This window comes from Eptatretus burgeri, chromosome 10 (genome assembly GCF_056783735.1).
Source record: "Eptatretus burgeri isolate ZD-2024b chromosome 10, Ebu_testis_v1, whole genome shotgun sequence".
NCBI lineage: Eukaryota > Metazoa > Chordata > Myxini > Myxiniformes > Myxinidae > Eptatretus > Eptatretus burgeri.
In genome coordinates, this window is record NC_140970.1 from 37719198 (window position 1) to 37740026 (window position 20829).

Genomic DNA, 20829 nt, shown 5'->3' on the forward strand with positions numbered 1-20829 from the left:
TTGGACGGGCGCTGGCATCTCAACTGATTGTGGTGCGTGAGTTGTTTTGGTGCATTAAGTGCGTGCAGCCAGCGGCGCTGTTCAGCGCCCCCGGCCAAGGTCGATCAGGGCTGCCGCTGGCGCCACGGCTTCCAGACAGCGGGCTTCCGGCCTCGGAATGTTTATCTATGTCGGGTCTGCCTGGGGGGAGTGGGCCGGAGGCGTTTGATGGTGCCGGGGGAGGTTGGCTCGAAAGATCGCCACGACCTCGGCGAGGGCCATGTCACCATGAGCCGCCTGGGGGCGTTTCCGCTGGGTAGGGCTGCTGTGTTTTTTTTTGCCTTGCTGCTTCATATCGATAACACGGCCAGAGTTTGGGAGCCCCATTAACCCGCTTTCACGCATTATATGACGTGGTGTGCTGTTATACTTCGCTGTTTTCATTTTATTTTCATGATTATTATACCGAAGTCCGTCGTGTCTTTATGCTTCTTATAATGGTGATTGTTTAATAATCATAGTTTTAGGGGGGAGGAGTGTGGTGGAGTCTGCGGGCCTACGGGGAAGGGCATGGTGGTGTGGGAGTGGTCGGAGTGGTCATCGTATCTGCAAGGGATATAAGGTGTGCGCGCAGCCTGAGGCGTCGTAGGAATGCAGTAGTCGAACGCGTCTTGTGCGTGTGCGTACGGAATAAAGGAGAGCCGCGGGCAAAGTACGCCCGCGCTCGCGCTTGTGCAACACAGCCCGGCTCGACTGTTCCTCCGCTCGTGTCTGCCTGCTAAGCATCTCCCATTCAGTACATTACAGAAGGGAAGGCAAGCACAAGGAAACAAGAGTGGCGGGGGCTTACCAGAAAGTAGAAATAATGGGCAAACATAGTCACCTTATCCATGTTCACTTGCTTTTGTCCATGCTCTACACACACACACACACACACACACACACACACACACACACACACACACACACACACACACACACACACACACACACACACACACACACATACACACACACACACACACACACACACACACACACACACACACAGCAAAATCAAAGCCATAAACTGAATTACAGGGCCAGTGTTCCAATACATCTGCAGAATAATAGACTGGCCACAATCGGAAATCAATAAACAATTATATCAAAACAATTAAACTACTCACGATCCACAAAAAGTTATACAAAAATCGATGCAACTTGAGAATGTACCGATCCAGACGAAAAGGAGGTATCGGCCTGATCGAGCTCAACCAAGTGCACAGAGTGACAACTGTAGGATTGGCTGAGCACATGAAAAGTTTAACAGACTACTGATTCCAATTTGTACATCAGCATGAAGGCAGCAAGCCTGAAAAGGTATCCTTAACCCACCTTGCAAAATATTCCCAAAGACAGGTGCGAATAGATGATGTCAAACAAGAAACCAAAACATCAACGAATACAGCCCCAATGATTGCGAAGGATAAAGATAAAGTAAAGTATCAAAAAAATATACACTGACAACTGGGAGAATGATAAAAGTGCAGGGGGATATACTTATATAAAAATAGGGGTAATACCCCTAAACGCTCACCTGGTAGTGGCTGGATAACATAACCAGGGAACCACTGGAAGGTGTGGATGACCCACAAAATATGTAACGGAGAAAAAAGTAAATACCTATTTGGGGGGGGGGGGGGGGGATGCCTGATTTTTTTTTTTTTTTTTTTTTTTTAATGCCATGAACACCCTTTGGAACATCACAGGTGATGAAGTTGTCGTGAAGTTTCATCAAAATTGTGTGTGTGGTTTCTGAGAAGAGAGCAAATATTTGTTTTGGGGTGCAACCGCCCCACCCCCGTAGATCCCCTTAAACCACAGTTTTTCTAATGCTGTGAACAAACATTAGTACATCACCAGTTATGAAAGTTGTCGTGAAGTTTCATCCAATTTGTGTGTGTAGCTTCGAAGAAGAAAGCAAATACATATTTTGGAGGGGAAACCCCCCCTAGACCTCCATGGACCTCAATTTTATGCATTTATTTATTTATTTTAATGCGTGAGCAAACTTTGGTACATCATGGGTGATGAAGGTTGTGGTCAAGTTTCATTGAAATTGTGTGTGTAGTTTCGGAGAAGAAAGCAAATACCTATTTTGTGTGGCAACCCCCGTAAACCTCCCTAGACCCGTTTTTTTAATTTTTAATGCCATGAACAAACTTGAGTTGCAACATACCAAATATCATTTTAGCCAAGTTTGGTCACAATCCCATCAGCAGTTTTGGAGAAGTTGCAATAGTTTATGACGGATAGATTGACGGACGGACGATGAGCCCATCCCATAAGCTCCCTGGAACTACATTCCAGGTGAGCTAAAATGAATTGGACAGTTTGGGCACAGACAAAGAAGACTCACAGGAACAGCTACAAGAAGAGGTCAGATCCACTGGGATGGAGAACGAATCAAATTAAATGTCCAAGACCAAGGACACTATGCCAATGGCTTTAAGATGATGGCAGGACTCAGGACAGATGTTGGTTCTGCAATGTAGAAACAGAAAGAACAAGTCACCTCCTTTCAGGATGTAAAAAAAAACAAAACAAAACTCAAGTCAGAACAGCTGTTCACAGAAAGGCACAACAGAGTATGTAGAGTAACCCACTGGCATATCTGCAAAAAAATTCAATATCCCAGTCCCAGAAAATTAATGGAAACGTGAACCAAAAACAGTAATTGAGAACAAGGACGTAACACTCATGTATGACCTCATGATCCCACCAAGCGTGATCATAGAAAACAAAGCATTGCGACCAGATATCATACTTGGGTACAAAAGAAGGAAGACAGCATTGCTCAGTTATGTATCAGTTCCCAGCGATTTTGGATTATACAACGCAGAAATCAAGCAAATGACCAAATACCAAGACCTCAAAAATGAAGTCAAAATATCTTGAAAGCTGAACAATGCTGAAATTGTACCAGTGATAATTGGAGCAATGGGAATGATAAAAAGACCCTCACAGAGATCTTTAAAAACATCCCTGGGAATATTACCACAAATGAACTACAGTTGGAAGCTGCCTGGTGTCCAGTGACTATCTTGAAAATAACCCTCAGTACAAAACTTTGAGAACAACAAAACTTCACAGCTTTGTCCATGAATTGTGATCTCTTCCAAAAACAGAGGTGGATGCTTCAAGACCTGGGAAGACTCTGTTTCACATTCTGAAACCCACATATGGAGATAACAACCATTGACACACCTTAATTCCATCAACAGCTGTGCAAGCAAACCAAATGGACTTATGATGTTTTGCAGACAGTTCATTTTAGGACACTCTATTGCTTTCCATGTGCACTTGCTTTCTAACAGGCAGACGTGAATGATTCTCCAGAAGCAATTACGGACCCTGAAAAGGCAGTAGGGACATTGAATAATCACCGTTTCATCTCATTTGGTACTTTTCACAATCAAAATATTACAGTGGGCTTTACTTTTTAATCCATGTAATTGCCTCGGTATATTTTAAAGGAGAATAGTACAAGCCAAGCATGACGCGCGCAGATTTTGAGTCTCATGCCAAAACAACATTGTCACACACGTCGGTTGAACCTCAAGTGCCCCCGTTTTAAAGTCGCAAATTCTGCCTTGTTTAGTGACCAAATTATTTATATATATATATATATATATATATATATATATATATATATATATATATATATATATATATATATATATATATATATATATATACTGCTATTCTGTGACTTTGCCGTGCAGTTCCATGGAAATTTGACCACTTCTCCTTTCTCAAAACTTTACACAGCAAATAAATGAATTACCACTGGACATTTGTTTTTTTCTTGTCAGCTTAATCCATCGACATTCATGCTGGGTGTATCTCCTCAACAGATGGAACATGTTTTGGTGGCTTCCAGAGGGGAAGCCAACCGGCAAACCCCGTTTGCTTTCCTTCTGCTAAGCTCTTTATCCATACAACCTGCAGTTTCAAGCCACAGAATAACTTTTCTGCTTATCAGAGAGAGAATTTGGAGTTTTAGCGAGGTTAGCAGCACCCATGATTTAGTTTTTATTGTAAACCATGGAATTTGTAACATCCACAATGGAAATGCAAGCCAACTGAAGAGCCAAGGTTGGCTTCCCTGTTGTACAATTACATGCACTCAAAATACTGATTGCTACAGATTGAACTTTATGGAGATTTGAATCCCAAAAGACACAACTCACCACTTCCAGTATGCTATTACGGTGTAGGATCATATTCTTTCGACCCATGCCTCCCATGCTTCGTCTTGTTTTCACTCTTACATTTCATCTCATGATATTATATTGATTACTCTTGTGAATCGTGATCCCTTACCAAAAGGAGTGATGGAGTGCGGAAAAGTGCAACATATCGGTGGTGGTGGGGGGTGGTGGGTGAGGACTATCCAGAACAACTGCAAGCTATTTGGACACAAACCCTTATTTTTTTTTCATCCCATCTCTCCTCTGGTCGAGCTCCCTTTGCTCTCTCAACATTCTGACCTAACCCAGTTCCTTCAGGATGCATGCTTTCTTCAAGTAACCTCTCCTCAACTCCTATGATCCAGGCTTGAGGCGATGTTTATGAGATCTTCCCTCCAGAACTTCCAGCAAAACAGTGCCCAACTATTTCATGCCATCACTCATCCCCACTCATGATTCTTTCCACACCCATCAACCCTATCTCACCAAACCCAATTACTTGCAGGTTCGTTCATTAAAAATGGTTTCTTCAATTCCATGTATCGGAAGAGCATGCCAAATGATAATGTGTGTATTGCATAATCAAAGAAAAACCAAAAGAAACGTTAAAAAGTTACTGTGATGTTTTATTTTCCTGTTTGTTCATCTTTTCCTGTTCATTCATCCCCTTGTTTGTTATTGTTTTCATTAACCGCAGTCAGTTCTTCTCAAGCAGGCCAAAAGCAGGATATAGCCAATCGATCTGCCAGGAGCAATCGAAAGATCCCTCAAATCTAAGATGTTGCTTGCTTGTTGTATCCCTCTGTGACCCCCATTACCCCACTCCCGGTGTATATTTTTTTATCCAGTCATCTTGCTCTTCCATGAGCCTAAATTTTGTATCCAAGCGACCCTACAACCAAAGCTTTGGGAAGACAATCTGAGGAGGATTGATCTGATTTTGTAAGGATTTTTCAAACTTTTGTCTTGTAAAGAAAATCATAAAAATGACACACGGTTTGAAGAAAACCGATTAAACTATAAGGGTGACAAATAAATGGGAATTGCGTGAAAGCTTTTTTAGTGTTTGATATGAAGCTATTTGTGAGTGTAGAAGTGCAGCAATTTAAATGGAAACTAAATTTTGGATGGCATGGTCAATGATGTTTTGGATGACATGCTCAATTGTCGTTGTCGTTGTCGTTGAAACAAGGTGCTCACAAATCACAGAATACAGCACAATAGGGATGTTGACAAAACAAGTTCATGCTGTACTAAAACGGCACTTGGTAGAGCGCATACCTCCGCCCAGATCTGGATCCGGATTTAGATCTTCACCAAAATTGAATTGAGTCCTCCTTGTCACAGACCCAGCCTCTCCATGACATTTCATCTGAATCCCTCCACAACTTTTTGAGATATCTTGCATACCACCAGGCAAACAAACAGACAGACGGGTGAAAATATAACCTTCATCCCCCTTCGGCGGCTGAGGTATACAAATAACATGTGATTGAATCGCATCTCATGTGTAAAAATGAAATTCTCCATAGTGCATTCATGTGTTACTCCAGTACACTGTGATTGGTTGTTATGCAAGCAACCAGAATGTGCAGCATATGCAGGAGTATAAGAGTATTATCAGTGATATCATTGTGTGGTGAACATCATGGCTCCTGGAAAGGAAATATCACATGACAAATCAAAATCTTAGCTAGTGAAGGCTGTTCCACGTGGTCGATTGCAGCCCGACTTCATCTTTGAGCAGGAGCTATATATATGCAAATACTTAGGACATGCAAAACTAGTACTGTTGACAATCTAAATGGTCAAGGAAGACAGCCCAAAGCCGAAGTGATGTTTACGACCTCAGATTGTGTTTTCAATATGATGGACAATAATCCAATAGAGATTTTGTGAATGACCTATCTGCAAGTAAAGGTGTTAATATTTATTCAAGAACACCAAGATACACATTGAGCACAAGGTGGTCTCAACCAAATAGAAAGGCTGAAATTGGCAACGAAATGAAAAAAGAGGATGAGAAAACCTGAAAGAAGATGCTTTTTACAGACACGTCCAACTTTGAACAGTTTGGCGATAATCAACGGCAATTTGTTCAAAGGCATATTGGGAACAAGGAAACAGTTATTGTGCAACAGTTGCATTGAATTATGGGGGTGGATCAGGCCAAGTGTGCAATTCCATCTGAGTCAAGGGTGTAAGATATTTACGTAAATTTGAAGGTACAATTATTTCAGGCAGGTACGTACAGGCAGCAGATTCTGATCCATACAATCATTCCCTCAGGAACACGTCTCATTAGGTGGGTACTCCATTCTGCCGATACTAAAATGACCATGCTGCTGATGCCTTTTGCCTGCAGTTGTTGTTTTGCATGCAGCCTGTGACTGCTGGTTGCATCATTTCTGGAAGGTTGGCTGTGCCGCTGATGCAGTGCCCCTCTTATCAGTAAGCTGGTACTCATTTTGCTGACCTCGGAAGGATGACAGGCTGAGTCAACTCACCTGATGTTATTTCATCGGGAAACAGGGCTCAAAGTCAAAACCCTAAGATATTAAGCCAGCTACCTTAACCATTAAGCCAACATCAGGCTTTTTGCCTGCAGATTTTTCTTCAATGGAAATTGCCTCAAACGTGGCATAAAGCCACTCCAGGGAAGGGGCTAAGGGAAGTTTAGATAAGGATAAGGATAAAGCAAAACAAAATGAGAAAGAGCAATCAGAGATTGTACTGGTGTGTTACGTAATTAATAAGAGACAAAACTAGATCTGCCACTTTATAACTGCTGGCAATGATAACCAGATACCAAGACATCCCGCTTTGATGGAACCACACTTTAATACCGATCTTTAATATCAGTTGGTTAAGATCTATCAGTGGTTAAGGCGGTGGCTTGGGGTCCTGAGTTTGAGCCCCGCTGGCCGCTGAGTTAGCATCAGGGGGGTTGACTCAGCCTGTCATCCTTCTGAAAGTCGGCGAAATGAGCACCAGTATACTGGTAATTATCCCTGCAGGGTCTAAGGCGACTCAAGGGTTGGCGTCAGGAAGGGCATCCGGCTGTAAAAACATTGCCACAAGAAAGGGTACCATGATTGGAGCCCACAAAAAGCTGACTCCTGCTCAGGAATAAAGGCTTTAAAATGGTGTGATGATGACATATATATATATATATATATATATATATATATATATATATATATATATATATATATATATATATATATATATATATATATATATATATATATATATATATATATATATTTATATATATATATATATATATATATATATATATATATATTATATATATATATATATATATATATATATATATATATATATATTTATATATATATATATATATTTATATATATATATATATATATATATATATATATTTATATATATATATATATATATATATATATATATATATATATATATATATATATATTTATATATATATATATATATATATATATATATATATATATATATATATATACACACACATATGTGATGCTTTAATGGCAAGCACATGTAATATCAGTAAATAGTCAGGAATTATGCATTTGTCATGAATTGGCATTCGAGAGATTAGGTGACATTTACATAAGGGCAGAACTTAAAAAAAAAGCAGAGGTGCCTTCCTCAACATGTATATTTTTTATTTTCAACATCGAGGCTCATGGAAGAGCAAGCTGACATCAGTGGGGTAACTGTGTGACCTGTCAGTGGGGTAACACTGACATGTGGAGTAACATGATGCTGAACTGTCAGTGGGGTACCGATGGACACTATAAGCTGGGGTATGAATGAACAGGAGAAAGGAGTGAAACACTGCAAATTGCACTGTAAGTAAGCGTAAGTGGGTTGGGTTGACATTATGGTGGAGGTTGTCACCACAATGTTAATATGAGACAAATTGTGGCCATTTTTTCTGAGCATCTGGGAATCTTCAATGTTTGTATGTCTGTTGCATACATGCTTCTTTGGTTCCAGATGCAATGTTCATATGCACAGGCGTTTTCTCGTACCATTTTAGTGCCACTGGCTTCCAGTGTTGGTTCTTCATGTGTTCCCCCCTCTACCTCCTTCTGTCAACAATTTAATCTAAACCTTGAGTCGGACCTGGGGCTGCATTGCTGTCGTAACAATAATATTTCTTTCCTTGTGGATCTTTTCCACCATATGTGCTACATTATTAGAGTTCGTTTTTTCTTCCTTTTACTTTTCATCCATCTTTCCTTTTCTTTGTATACTGTATATATGATTTTTATTTACTCATTATTTGGTTGCTTCTTTAATTTGCATTGTGATTTCACTCTTTAATTGTGCAATTGGCCTAGCAGTCATACATTATACAGAGAAACCCTTTTGTACATGTATATTTTTGCTGTCTATTATTTGTTGAAACCTTTTGTTTTTCTTTCCCTGCTAAATGTGTTGGTAACTCTTGCTTCACAAAGCTGTTTCACGATGCAATTTGCAATACCCGGATTCATCGCAACACATTTTAATCAGCTCAATCATTTTTTAAAATTGTCTTTATTCCAATTGGGGATGAAACCAGGATGTGAAAATCTTCAAATCTTTCACTTATTACGGTTTTAAAGGCATAATGGGGTTTGAAGAAACCCTATATTTGTCATGAAGTTAATCTTCTGAGAATTAAAAGGTGTGTGTGTGTGTGTGTGTGTGTGTGTGTGTGTGTGTGTGTGTGTGTGTGTGTGTGTGTGTGTGTGTGTGTGTGTGTGTGTGTGTGTGGTGTATACGTGCACGTGTGCGTGTGCAGAAACAGTGCAAACGGTTGTGGTGTTCCAGTGCTGCTGGAACACACAGGGGATGCCGTACACAGCACATGCCACTAGCAGATGGCACAGATTGCGGAGCAGGAATGGTAAGAGAAGGCTCTTATTGATCGCTGCAGTTATGACATACTCACCACTTGTGCTGTTGAAGTCTTGCTTGTGAATTTGTGCTGTTGAAAACTTTCCATTTCTCTTGGTGCTGTGTAGAATTAACATTGTACAACACGTTGTACCTTGTATCTACTTGCTCAGATCAACCTTCAACTTTGAACAGTTACTTATCCTTTGGACTTATCCAAAATGTATCGTTAATTTGTTAATACACTTGCCTCTGAGCTTTGTGGTCCCACGGCTTGATCTGTAGGAGAGTGAAGTCCAATTAATATTGCCATTCTTGTGTGATTATAGCAGTTGATACTGTATTGTGGATCATGATTTGAAAATGTATCACCAATTTGTCTCATTTGTTGTCGTTTGGCTGATAAAAAAATCCATGGCATCTTTTGCAAGAATAGGCCTTTGGACAGGTCTCTTAGCCGTATCAACCCACCATATTTGGGTGACAAGTTTGTGGCCATGCGCGACAAGTTTAATCGAATTTGGACATGAAGTTTATTCATTCATCTGAATGCAAAAATGACACGACAGTGCAGTGTTAAAGTAAACTTTTTAATACAACTCTTCAAAGTTAATCAACTTATTTGGAAGAAAGCAGAAAACTGCATCAGTTAAACCAGGGTGCCAGGGCATACTATGCACTATGACAGTTATATCAATCATAGTTATGCTGTTCATACCAAGCAAAGAGAAGTGTGAGAAGGTTGAGGGGGGCGGAGGGTGTAAAAATGAGCTCCCTTTTTTCACATTGCATATCATTGTATTTATCCCAATGTGCCCCCAGAAGGGAATGGAATATGGTACTCACAAAAGTCCATTTGCTATTGTACAGATAAGCAAGTTGATTTCAATTTAGCTCTCTGACAATTATCAGTCAGTCAAGAAAAAAAAACATTTAAATGTAATTAACCAGTCAAGGTAGAATGCCCTAGTGTCGTGGAGTACTACAACATCCCTGTCGTACTTCACCCAATTATTTAATAAATTCTGGTAAAGCTCTTCAAAAATGTTATGAGATCACTACAAACAAAACTTAGAAGGCCTTGGGGAGTGTTGGAACTGACCGCCCCCCTATGCACTATACATTCCCCATCTCCTCTTATTACGACCTTATCTCCTCCCAAACTCCTTTCCTTTTTCTTCCCCATCCTTTTCAGTCCCCCTTATTCTCTTTTTCCCCCCTAATTAATTTTCTTTTCCACTCATAGATCTTTCTTCCCTTTCTTAATTTTAATTTTTCTCAATTTATCGAATATACACACACACACACACACACACACACACACACACACACACACACACACACACACACACACACACACACACACACACACACACACACACACACACACACACACACACACACACACACACACACACACACACACACACACACACACACACACACACACACAAACACACAAACACACAAACACACAAACACACACACACACACAATCGGCAATATCAGTGTTTTGGATTGATTACATTTCCTAAGTTGTATTTTTCAAGGCATCGAGCAATCAAACCAGCGTTCTGTGCCTATGCACCACCCGTGTTTTTAAGAATTTTTGATTTCAGGAACAATCGAGGCTCTGCTTACTGCTCATACGCTGTATGTTCATGCATTTGTGCATTTATGCCAGAAGCACACCAAAGAAATCCTGCCCAATGTTTTGACCCATTCCCATTTCCCATTCCCATTAATTAATTGGACGTACCATAATCCATAACCTTTCATTGCTGCCATGAACATCATTGTCTGTTCTGTGTTCTTGCTCTTTCGCGAGCCTTGATGTACAAAAATAATTAAAAAATAAAGTATTCTTTAATACTATGCATCTCTTTGTTAATATTAATTGTTTATTAATAATCAGTGGCGCCACAAGTGTGTAAGATCACCGTTCATGTCAGGCGACCTATACAGGTCCCAGCAGAGTGTTTCACGGTATCTCTGCACACCACATCATCTTCTTCTTCTTCTTCTTCTTTTACTGGCAACATATTTCGCTTCCAAAAAACGTCCGTTTGGGGTTTTGAACCCCAACACCTGCCCTTTACCCTCACCTCATTGTCTGCTGTTTTAAAGGTAATTGGTTGAAAAATAACGTTGGCATGGTTACGTATTCCATTCGAGACATTAGGAAACTATTATCCATGGAAAATTTTACCACACCGACAGCTTCATGACTTTCTAATACTTTAACCACTCTTCCTCCTTCTTCCTCCTCAATCCTGTTCCTCTTCTCTATCCAATCATGCTAGTGAAAGGGATGAAAACTGATGATGAAAAGTGAGAGCAAGCTAGGCAGGCAACATATGCAAGCCAGAAGAGCAAATGTGACAGAGATGATAGCTGAACAAGAATGTGAGAGAGCTAGAAAAAGAACACGCCGATAAGATAACGACTTCAGATCATGAGAAAATTCCGCTGCTAAAGAACGAATGCAGGCACGTCAACATTCCTTTGCAATGCAAGAACGGGCCCAAAACACTATATGTAGACAAATGGCTCACTCAGATGCTTCCATTAGAGCTCACAAAGAGGCTCGACATAATGCCCGAAGACGATCCCATTGGGCCAATCCAAAAGAGATTGTCAGAACAAGAAGAGTCTTGCATTATGACACATTAAAGAGTACCACACGTGTGAAAGAGGAAGATGAAGCATTATAAGAGATCGTTTTTGTTATTATTATTAATGTTTGAGAGAGTTTTCAACAGATTAGGTCATGGAAGTTGTAAGAAAAATCAAGTAAGAAGAAGAGTAGGAAGAAGAGGAGATGAAGAAGAAGAAGATTCGAGACTCATGAGTGTGAAAGGAGAAAGGTATCGGTTTTTTATTTTTTATTTTTTTTGATTTGAGATAAGAAATAGAGTGATGAGTTGGGAGGGATGGGGGACGTAAGGAAAGTGGGGAAGTTAGAAATTGAAGCTAATGGGGAGAAAAACAAATAAACATGATCGTACGCCAAGGGGAACCGGTAGGCCTCAAGCCTCAAGGGTAGGCCTCAAGCACCCGGGAAGACAAGTTCGACAAAATCTCACAAAATAGCACGATTTTTGAAACAAAACCGAACTCGGAACACACAGTAACATGTAGGTGAGAAAAATAAACAGTTAAAACGGGACAGATAACGACCGGAAACTTAACTTTGAGATTGTCAACAAAGAGATTTTTCCAAGATTTTTCCAAGACCAAGTATTTACAGAATGCAGTGTCACAAAGGACATAACTTAGCCATTATGCACATGAAGACCCCGTTAGCAATCTTAACTTATTTCCGCATACAAGACATGTGCCTCAGTCACTCCGGGGAAATTAGGTTGGGAGAGGTGCAGCGTATGTAATGTAGGTTCTCGAGGAAAGGTGTGATATGCATGTCAATCCCTCGCCCAGATGGGTCAAGAGGGTAGTCATTGACGGCTCTCTTTATCGCTCTCTTGTGTATCTCAAGTCGATCAATTAGAAGGTAGAAATAGAAAGGAAAAATCATGTAAGTCAGTATGTAAGGCCACTGCATCCCAAGGAACTCATGCCACCGTTCGCTCTTCAAGCCTCGCTCCAGCACAGCTCGTCCCGCTCCGTCCCTCCAGACAAAGCAAGCAGCTCTCGGATGCAAGCAGGTAGGCAGGCTCTCATGGTCTCTCGCTCCATTCCTTGGTTGCAAGTTAGCCCCATTCTCTGAAATGTACCATCTTTTATGGGGCTTGGAGTGAGGCATTGCTTCTGGGAGCAAAGATTGCTGTAACACGCTTTGACCCACGCGTGTCGTGTTTCCAATGGTGCACGAGGCCCATATCCCCTCAGATATTTGGTCTAGTAACCCTTGCCTTGCCACCATGGGTCTCTCCTTTTTCCTTGTCCACTTTGCACTTCCCCTCACTCTTAGTGCAGAAATAGTGTGGAAATGCCTTTGAATGTGTGTTTTATACTGTCATTGTCATATAATGCGTGGATCTTGTCATGCGTGTATGGTTTGTGCTATGGGAAGGTGTAGAGGAGGCAAGGTTTAAGAGGGATTTGAAAAAAGGATTAAAATGGATTGATGATGGAATGATTTGGAAGGGATTGATGAGAGGGATTGGAACCTGAGATTGATGATGAAATGGGTTTTTAGGAAAATGTGGGGAAGGAGAGGTTTGAGAGGGATGGGGAGAGAGATATTGGAAGGGATTGATGAGAAGGATTTCAGGAAAGTGGAGAATCACAAATGGGATTGAACCAGCTAATCACACACAATGCAGTTTCCCTGTCCCTGCGATGAGGGGAAAGGTAACCTAACTAAATACAATTACAATGGAGATATCTAAACGAAGGATCACTTGTGTGTTGAATGCAACAGACACCCCAGGGTCTTTCCACTACCACAACAATACATACCACATGTTTTGAGAAAACATTTCTGTTGAGAAAAGAAGAGGATAGTTGATCTTATTGTTCATTTACTCATCTCACAATGCATGCCTCTACAACCTATCATGTTAAAGTAACATAATGGAATGGCTGCATAGTCCTTCTTTGTTTAAGAATTCCCTTTTGGATTCCTGTGCCTGTCTCACATTAAGCTTTATATGGGAAGCGAGAAATGGGCTTGCACCCAACACACATGGCCCTTTATCTCGGAATGGAACGCTGAATTTCTTAACAGCAACAAATGCAAAGCATAGACAAGCTGATGTCGCTTCACTTTAAAATACCTTCGACCATTGGCTGGATGCAGTGAAAGTGAAAAAGATAAAACACTAAAAAATGCAAAATGTAAAAAGAATGGGGATGATAGAATCATTGGATTGATTAATTAATATTAAGCTGAAGGGCTTTTTATAATATGGCCATGATGGGAAAGATTACATAGTGTAATCAGTGGTTCTTCCTCCTTCTATTTTTCATATTCACGTCTTGGACAGCACTGTTGGCATGGCATGTGTGTTCCACGTGAGCCCGAGATGCAGCCTGTCAATGGTGCTTGGGGAATGTGGGCTCCATTTTCGGCTTGTTCCAGGACTTGTGGAAGTGGAATCCGTTCATCCATGCGACAGTGCGACAACCCTCAGTAAGTCAGCCATAACACTTCATCCTACATCATACACATCAAGTAGTTTTGAGTCACAGTGCATTGCGATTATACATACTTTGATGCATTTAACAATATATATATATATATATATATATATATATATATATATATATATATATATATATATATATATATATATATATATATATATATATATATACTTCACCCTGGTGAAGCTGTTAAATAATTAATCAAAATTTATATGCTGTCCCGGCCGAAGCCCCACATGCTACAGTATCCCGGTGTCCAAGGCATTTTGAAAAAACAAAAACGACTAATATATATATATATATATATATATATATATAAATATTTATAAATATAAATAATTATAAATATATATATATATATATATATATATATATATATATATATATATATATAGCTCTCCATAAAAAATATTTCTCATTTGATATCTGCCAAGTCTTTACTCCTGCCTGACTTGGTTGTCTTCATTCCCCTTTGTGCCAGGCCTCGGCAAGGAGGTCAATACTGCATTGGACGCCATACGCGGTTTCGCTCATGCAACACTGAGGCCTGCGTGCAAGGGTTGGGCTTTCGTGAGCAACAGTGCTCAACTTATGATGGAAAGCATTTCAACATTAATGGACTCCCGACAAACACCCATTGGGTCCCAAAGTACAGTGGCAGTACGTTTCTGCTGCTTTCTTTGCTCTATTAATTGCTTGATGATGAGGTGTGAGTTGTTCTCTTTGATTGTCCTCTTAAAGCACCTTTAAAATTTTTTTTTTTTTTACACAAATACATGCATTTGTAAAATATTATCTTAAATGTGGAATGAATCTTCGATAAATTGATTCATAAATTGTAAAGGATATTTATGGTCTTGTCCTCATGGATGTATGCTTATGTTTTACAGCATTTGCTGCTTTGACACATACTCACCTTTTACCTGTTAATGCAGTTCATAATTTGATTAGCTTTAAACAGAGCACATTATCACAACATTACTTTTATTTTAGGATAGGTAAAGTCAACTATTGGGTCTGTTTGTGGACCAAAGATAATTTGCCATCAGTTTAAAACAAGGAAATGCAAGTCGCGATGACAAATCATGCACACTCGACATTTCATCTTATGTTACTTCATTATGATGAGAAATGCACATGAGTGTGTATGTTGAGGCTCACACGGGCTACATTGCACTGCGAGGCAGATGTGGATTTGAAGATATCATTTTTGTCGGACTGCAGTCAATTCATCTTCACCAAATCTCTGGCACGGCTTCCCACGGCCTGCGGTCTTTTTTCTATGCTGGACCTTAGCCCAAAATTCAACAACCTCTTACATTTGAAACAATCTCTCACACCGCAACACGATTCCTGACACAAATACCATAATTGGGCCAACTCCAGCATTAAGAGTATCAGAATAGAAAATCCGACAAAGTTGCCACTCTCCATTGCACTGTGATAAAGATAATGCAAGGTAACTATTTTGTTACAAATGTAGGTTTAATTTATTTTTAAACATCATTTACTGTAGACTCCTTCATGATCATGGGCCATCAACATATGAAGTGTGTAAAAAATAGTGTAATTATTTTGCCTACTTTCCCATCTGCCCTTTGTATAAGCTCTCCTCCTTTACCTTCCCCTACTTATACATCCTCTCGATCTCCTTTATCTTTTATCCACTATCCTCTCCACTTCTCTGCCTTTTCTCAAATCATTTTTAAAAATCAATTCATCTCCCTCTCTGTATACATAGGTCGAGGGATGTTTACCAATTATTTTAATGTACCATTTATTGCAAGACTAAGTGTCATTGCAAGACAAAATACTTAAAAATGCATGGAGATCACATAATCACAAAAGCCACAAGCAATTAAAGATTTGAGAACAAAGGCTTTGAGGTACAGTGTTGTTTGCATTCAATTACAACCTGTCTAAATGAAAAGAGAGATCATTACGGTTCTGAAGCATCTTGTATGGAAGTCATTACTGGCTTTAAGTGACCGTTTTTGCTGAAGATTCATTTTCTTCGATGTATTAATAAACTAGCAAATACAACCTGTCGTGGGGAGGGGAGACAGCACGTGGGAAGGGGAGGCAGCAAGAGGGGGAGGGGAGGGAATGGGAAAGCGGCATGAGGGAGGGGAGGCGGCATGAGGGGAGGGGAGGGGAAGGTGGCATAAGGGGAGGCAAGGGGAAGGCAGCTTGAGGGGAGGGCAAGGTAAGGTCGTGTGAGGGGAGCGTCTGTCCGGGCATAACCACCATCCTGACACGTCCAGAGATAACCACCGTCCAGACACGTATGGAGATGACCACCATCTGGACATAACCACCATCCGGATAAGTGTGGAGATAACTACCATCTGGATACGTGTGGCCTGTTCCACCAACCACCATCCAAGTCATGACATGGTTGAGCAGGCCAAAAAACATGGTGGCTTCAGATCCCAGTGAGGTAACCCATGATATGCCTTAAGACCACAGAGAGCGAGGTGGCTGAGGATCACCTGATAAATATATAATTAAATAAGGCCGTTAATTATCTTCAAAAGGGGTGTTTTAATTAACCCAAACACCAAATTTTCACTCTTGCACTTCCTTGGAGTTTCCTTAGTATGTATGCAAAGTTTCAGGCTGATAGGTTTCATAGTTTTGCAGTTATGGAGGATAAACGGACATTGCCATTTATTAGTGTAGATGCAGTTGAGAGAGCTATGTGAAGTATTCTTCTTCTTCTTTCATCTGCAGCACAAGGCTGTGAGTAGCAACATTGTCTGGGGGCATGGTTGGGCTGCTGATGCAATGCCCCCTGTAGGTTAGGGTAGGATTTTGTAATTTGTCCAGGGTGGCCTGCGAGAAACCTGGATGACAGTTTGTAGCTGGACTGAGATTCAAGATGGCTCAGAGGTGAGTGGGTGTTGTGCATACCTCCAAGCCATCCTGCCAGTCCTAGCTGAAGCATTGATTTTGCATAATGGCACACACGATGGTGCAGCACTTTGTGCTGGCATTGTAGCAAAAACATCAGATTTAGCAAGAAAATGTTCCTTGCAAACAGGTCCAGAATGTGATGTTTGTGGCAAACATGCTATCACCGACTTCACGATCACATTACCAGGATAATGTATATATCATCAATTCACAAAAAATTAATTTGCTATTGTGCATATAAAGCAAGTTACTTATAATTTACTGTATGACTCAGACTTATCGTCAGCCAATAAAAACAAATGAAATTATATTTGACTGCTTAAGGTGGGATGCCTTCGTGTCATGGAGTACTGCCAGAGCACTGTAACATTGCACCCAATTATTTAATACATTCTGATAAAACTCTCCAAAAATCTTATTTACTGCAAACAAAAAAATAGAAAGCCTTGGATGGCTTGGGGAGTGTTTAAACCCACCATGCCCATATTGCCATACATTCCTCATTTCCTCTTATTTCTACTTTATCTCCTCCCAATTTCCTTTCCATTTTCTCCCCCATCCTTTCCAGGTCCCCTTTACTGACCCCATGACTTGTTTTCTTTTTCACCCAACTCCCCTTTCTCAATTTTATTTTTTCTCAATTTGTTCCCACTGCATTCGTTTATTTAGTCATTCATTCAGTCATGAACTCAGTTAAATTTAAGTAATCTAGATAATTTAATGGTAACTAAATAGTTTAGGTTGGCAGTATAGTTTAGAGGTATGCACCCTCACCTTTGAGCTGTTACCAAGGTTAAAATCTCAACTTTGTGATGAACACCATGGTGTTTCGCATGCAGGGCGATGCATTAATGTGTGTGCTGTCCATAAAGAGGATCTTAAACTGGAAGACCCATCGACTAGCATGGGCTGTTGATGGACGTTAAAGATCCTGCGGTGCCTTTCACAAAGAGTTGGCGAGTTATTGCCAGCACCCTGAACAAATTCCAAATTCCTGTCATGTTCATTTGACTGTCATACCTTGACCAGCCAGTTTGTGAAAGATTTGGTGAAAACTTCCCTCCTGACCTCAGACAAGAGATGTTGGAATAAATGTGGGCATTAAAGAATCGAAGAAGTGGGAGTAAAAGTGGCATTTAAAAAGCACTTGGCCCACTGCTGCATGGCTGCCCTGCTCCAGATAGAACGTTGTGTCCCAAAGATATTATTTGAAATCTGATTAAGCACATATGATTTGTGTAACAACATACTTTGCTTGCAGGAAACTGAAAATCCCATGCAGTAATTAAAAGCACTTCATGTTGTTTGTCTTGCAGTTCTGCAGAAGGACCGGTGCAAGTTGTTCTGCCGCGTTGCTAGCACTACAGCGTACTACCAACTACGCGATCGGGTAATCGATGGCACACCCTGTGATCCCGGGAGCACAGACGTCTGCGTGCAGGGGCTTTGCAGGGTTAGTCTGGTTCTTCCTCGCTTTTATGGCTGCAGTTGGGGAGCAAGTTGCTTACCACATGTTTTGATTCGCAGGGGGAACTCTGAAGCACTTTAATCCCAAAGCATTTTTGTGTGGGTTTCAAACCACCATGATATCACATGATGTTTTTGCGAAAGCCATTTCATAGCCAGGACCTCGTGTTAGACAGGTGGTCATCCTGTTGTGGTGAGGATCAGAGAGATTGCTGACTGTGAAGCAGACACTATAAAGCTACGTTACTGACATAATTAACAACACAGAGCAGAGCCGTATGATTTATAAACTTAAAATTCGGTAATATAATGGATATAAATTGTTGAAAGTTGGTTAAACAACAGAAGTCGTAATTTTTCATCACACATCTGTCCTTTTGGAGAAAGGGCAGAGAACGGGTTTAGTCTGTTTTCATTTATGTTGTTTTTATAGATTCATATTACATGGTGCATTAAAACATGAGAAAAACAACAAACAATGTTGAGATAGTGTTGATGATAATACAAATATGGTCATTGTACATTAAGGTGATCGCGTGACAAAGATGATAATAATAATAATAAAAATAATAATAATGAAACACCTTTCTTTATGAAGACACTTACTAACTGTAACATCTTTTGCCCCTCCAACAAGAAATCAGATCAGATAGAGTCAAAATGTTTCACTTACAGAGAGCTTTTGTACAGAGAGAAAAAAAAGAGGTACAAACCTTCACCTTTTCCACCGTTATATGTCCAAAACGACTCAAAATAAACATCATAGAGGCAATAAGTATCACTGGAAGGGGTACCCGGCAAAAAATTATCTTTCACCCTTTAAAAATCATGCAAATAAATTATTGAAATATTGGCTGCTTTTCCGTATCTTTTTCTCACCTGTGTTGCAAGTAGAGCGAAAGGCGGTGCAAAATCAAAAATACTGTTTGATCGGGCGATATATTACTTACTGTTATATGAATAAAATGGAAGTGTTGAAAAAAATGTACGGTATTGAATATAGCAAGCATTTTCTGAATCTAATCGATATGAGAAACGGGATTGAATGAGACTCACGATTATTACAAGGGAAGAAGAATATGAAGGAGGAAGAGTTTTTGTTTCAGTGTAAATTGAAACTGGCTGATCTATCCTCACCTTACTCAACTATATCATACTGTTTGAAACCTTACTCAACTATATCATACTATTTGCAGATTGGACTTGATTAGTGGTACCCCTGATAGGACAATTGTGGACGGGCGGACACAGGGATGGACGGGCGCAGGGAAGGATGGACACAGGCAGGCACACCGAGACCGAGCTCCTCTTACATTATAGATTTATGTAGCCAGCTGGCTTATGTGCCCTTTCTCTTTGAAAAAACGGTTTAACTTATTTTTTATTATAAATTAGATTATTAGATTATTTTGGGTGTCCCAGGTATAAATCACAATGGAACGTAAAATAAGTAACTTTTATTTTCTTACACGATGTACACGAAGCAAAAAGTGGGGTTAAGCAATCGGTTGTGTTCATACGTATGTGTCTGCATTTTGTTAAGAGCATATATCGAAAACCAGTCAACAGAGGAAATTTAAACTTTCCCACATGTGACCATTTGATATAGTGCACATTACTTTGATGACACACACCCCCTGAGAACATGCATGGTGAATTAAAGAAACAAAAATTACCCCCGTGCGGGAGTGACGGTCATCTCTGCGAGAAAATATATAGCCTCCTGAAGGTAGGGCAGTTTTTGCAAACTTTGAAGTCACGTGACGCGAAAACGAAAGTGAATATCGAAAATCCGGCCTGACCAAATTTAGATATTGTCCCATAGATTTATATGCCACATTCAAATTCAAGATCGCTTGAGAAATGTAGGAGGAGATAGATTTTGAAAATCGTCATTTTCGCATTTTTTGCCAACTTTGAAGTCACGTGACATGAAAACGAAAGCGAATATCGAAAATCCGGCCCAAGCAAATTTAGATATTGTCCCATAGATTAATATGCCACAATCAAATTCAAGATTGCTTGAGAAATGTAGGAGGAGATAGATTTTGAAAATCGTCATTTTCGCATTTTTTGCCAACATTGAAGTCATGTGACACGAAAACGAAAGCAAATATCGAAAATCCGTTCTGACCAAATTTAGATATTGTCCCATAGATTCATATGCCACAATCAAATTCAAGATCGCTTGAGAAATGGCGGAGATAGAATTTGAAAATCGTCATTT

The 20829-nt window shown here is 40.1% G+C and overlaps 1 protein-coding gene across 2 annotated transcripts in view; it reads left to right on the forward strand.

The window, feature by feature from the left end:
- Positions 1–20829, forward strand: part of LOC147018340 (A disintegrin and metalloproteinase with thrombospondin motifs 9-like) — a 179035-nt gene that overhangs the window by 46719 nt on the left and 111487 nt on the right. For both annotated transcript variants that reach the window (XM_085897894.1, XM_085897896.1), the window contains exons 11-14: positions 9016–9120; positions 14060–14205; positions 14701–14879; positions 18452–18588. In XM_085897894.1, the coding sequence (XP_085754020.1) occupies positions 9016–9120; positions 14060–14205; positions 14701–14879; positions 18452–18588 (567 nt within the window). The remainder of the gene's footprint in view (positions 1–9015; positions 9121–14059; positions 14206–14700; positions 14880–18451; positions 18589–20829) is intronic.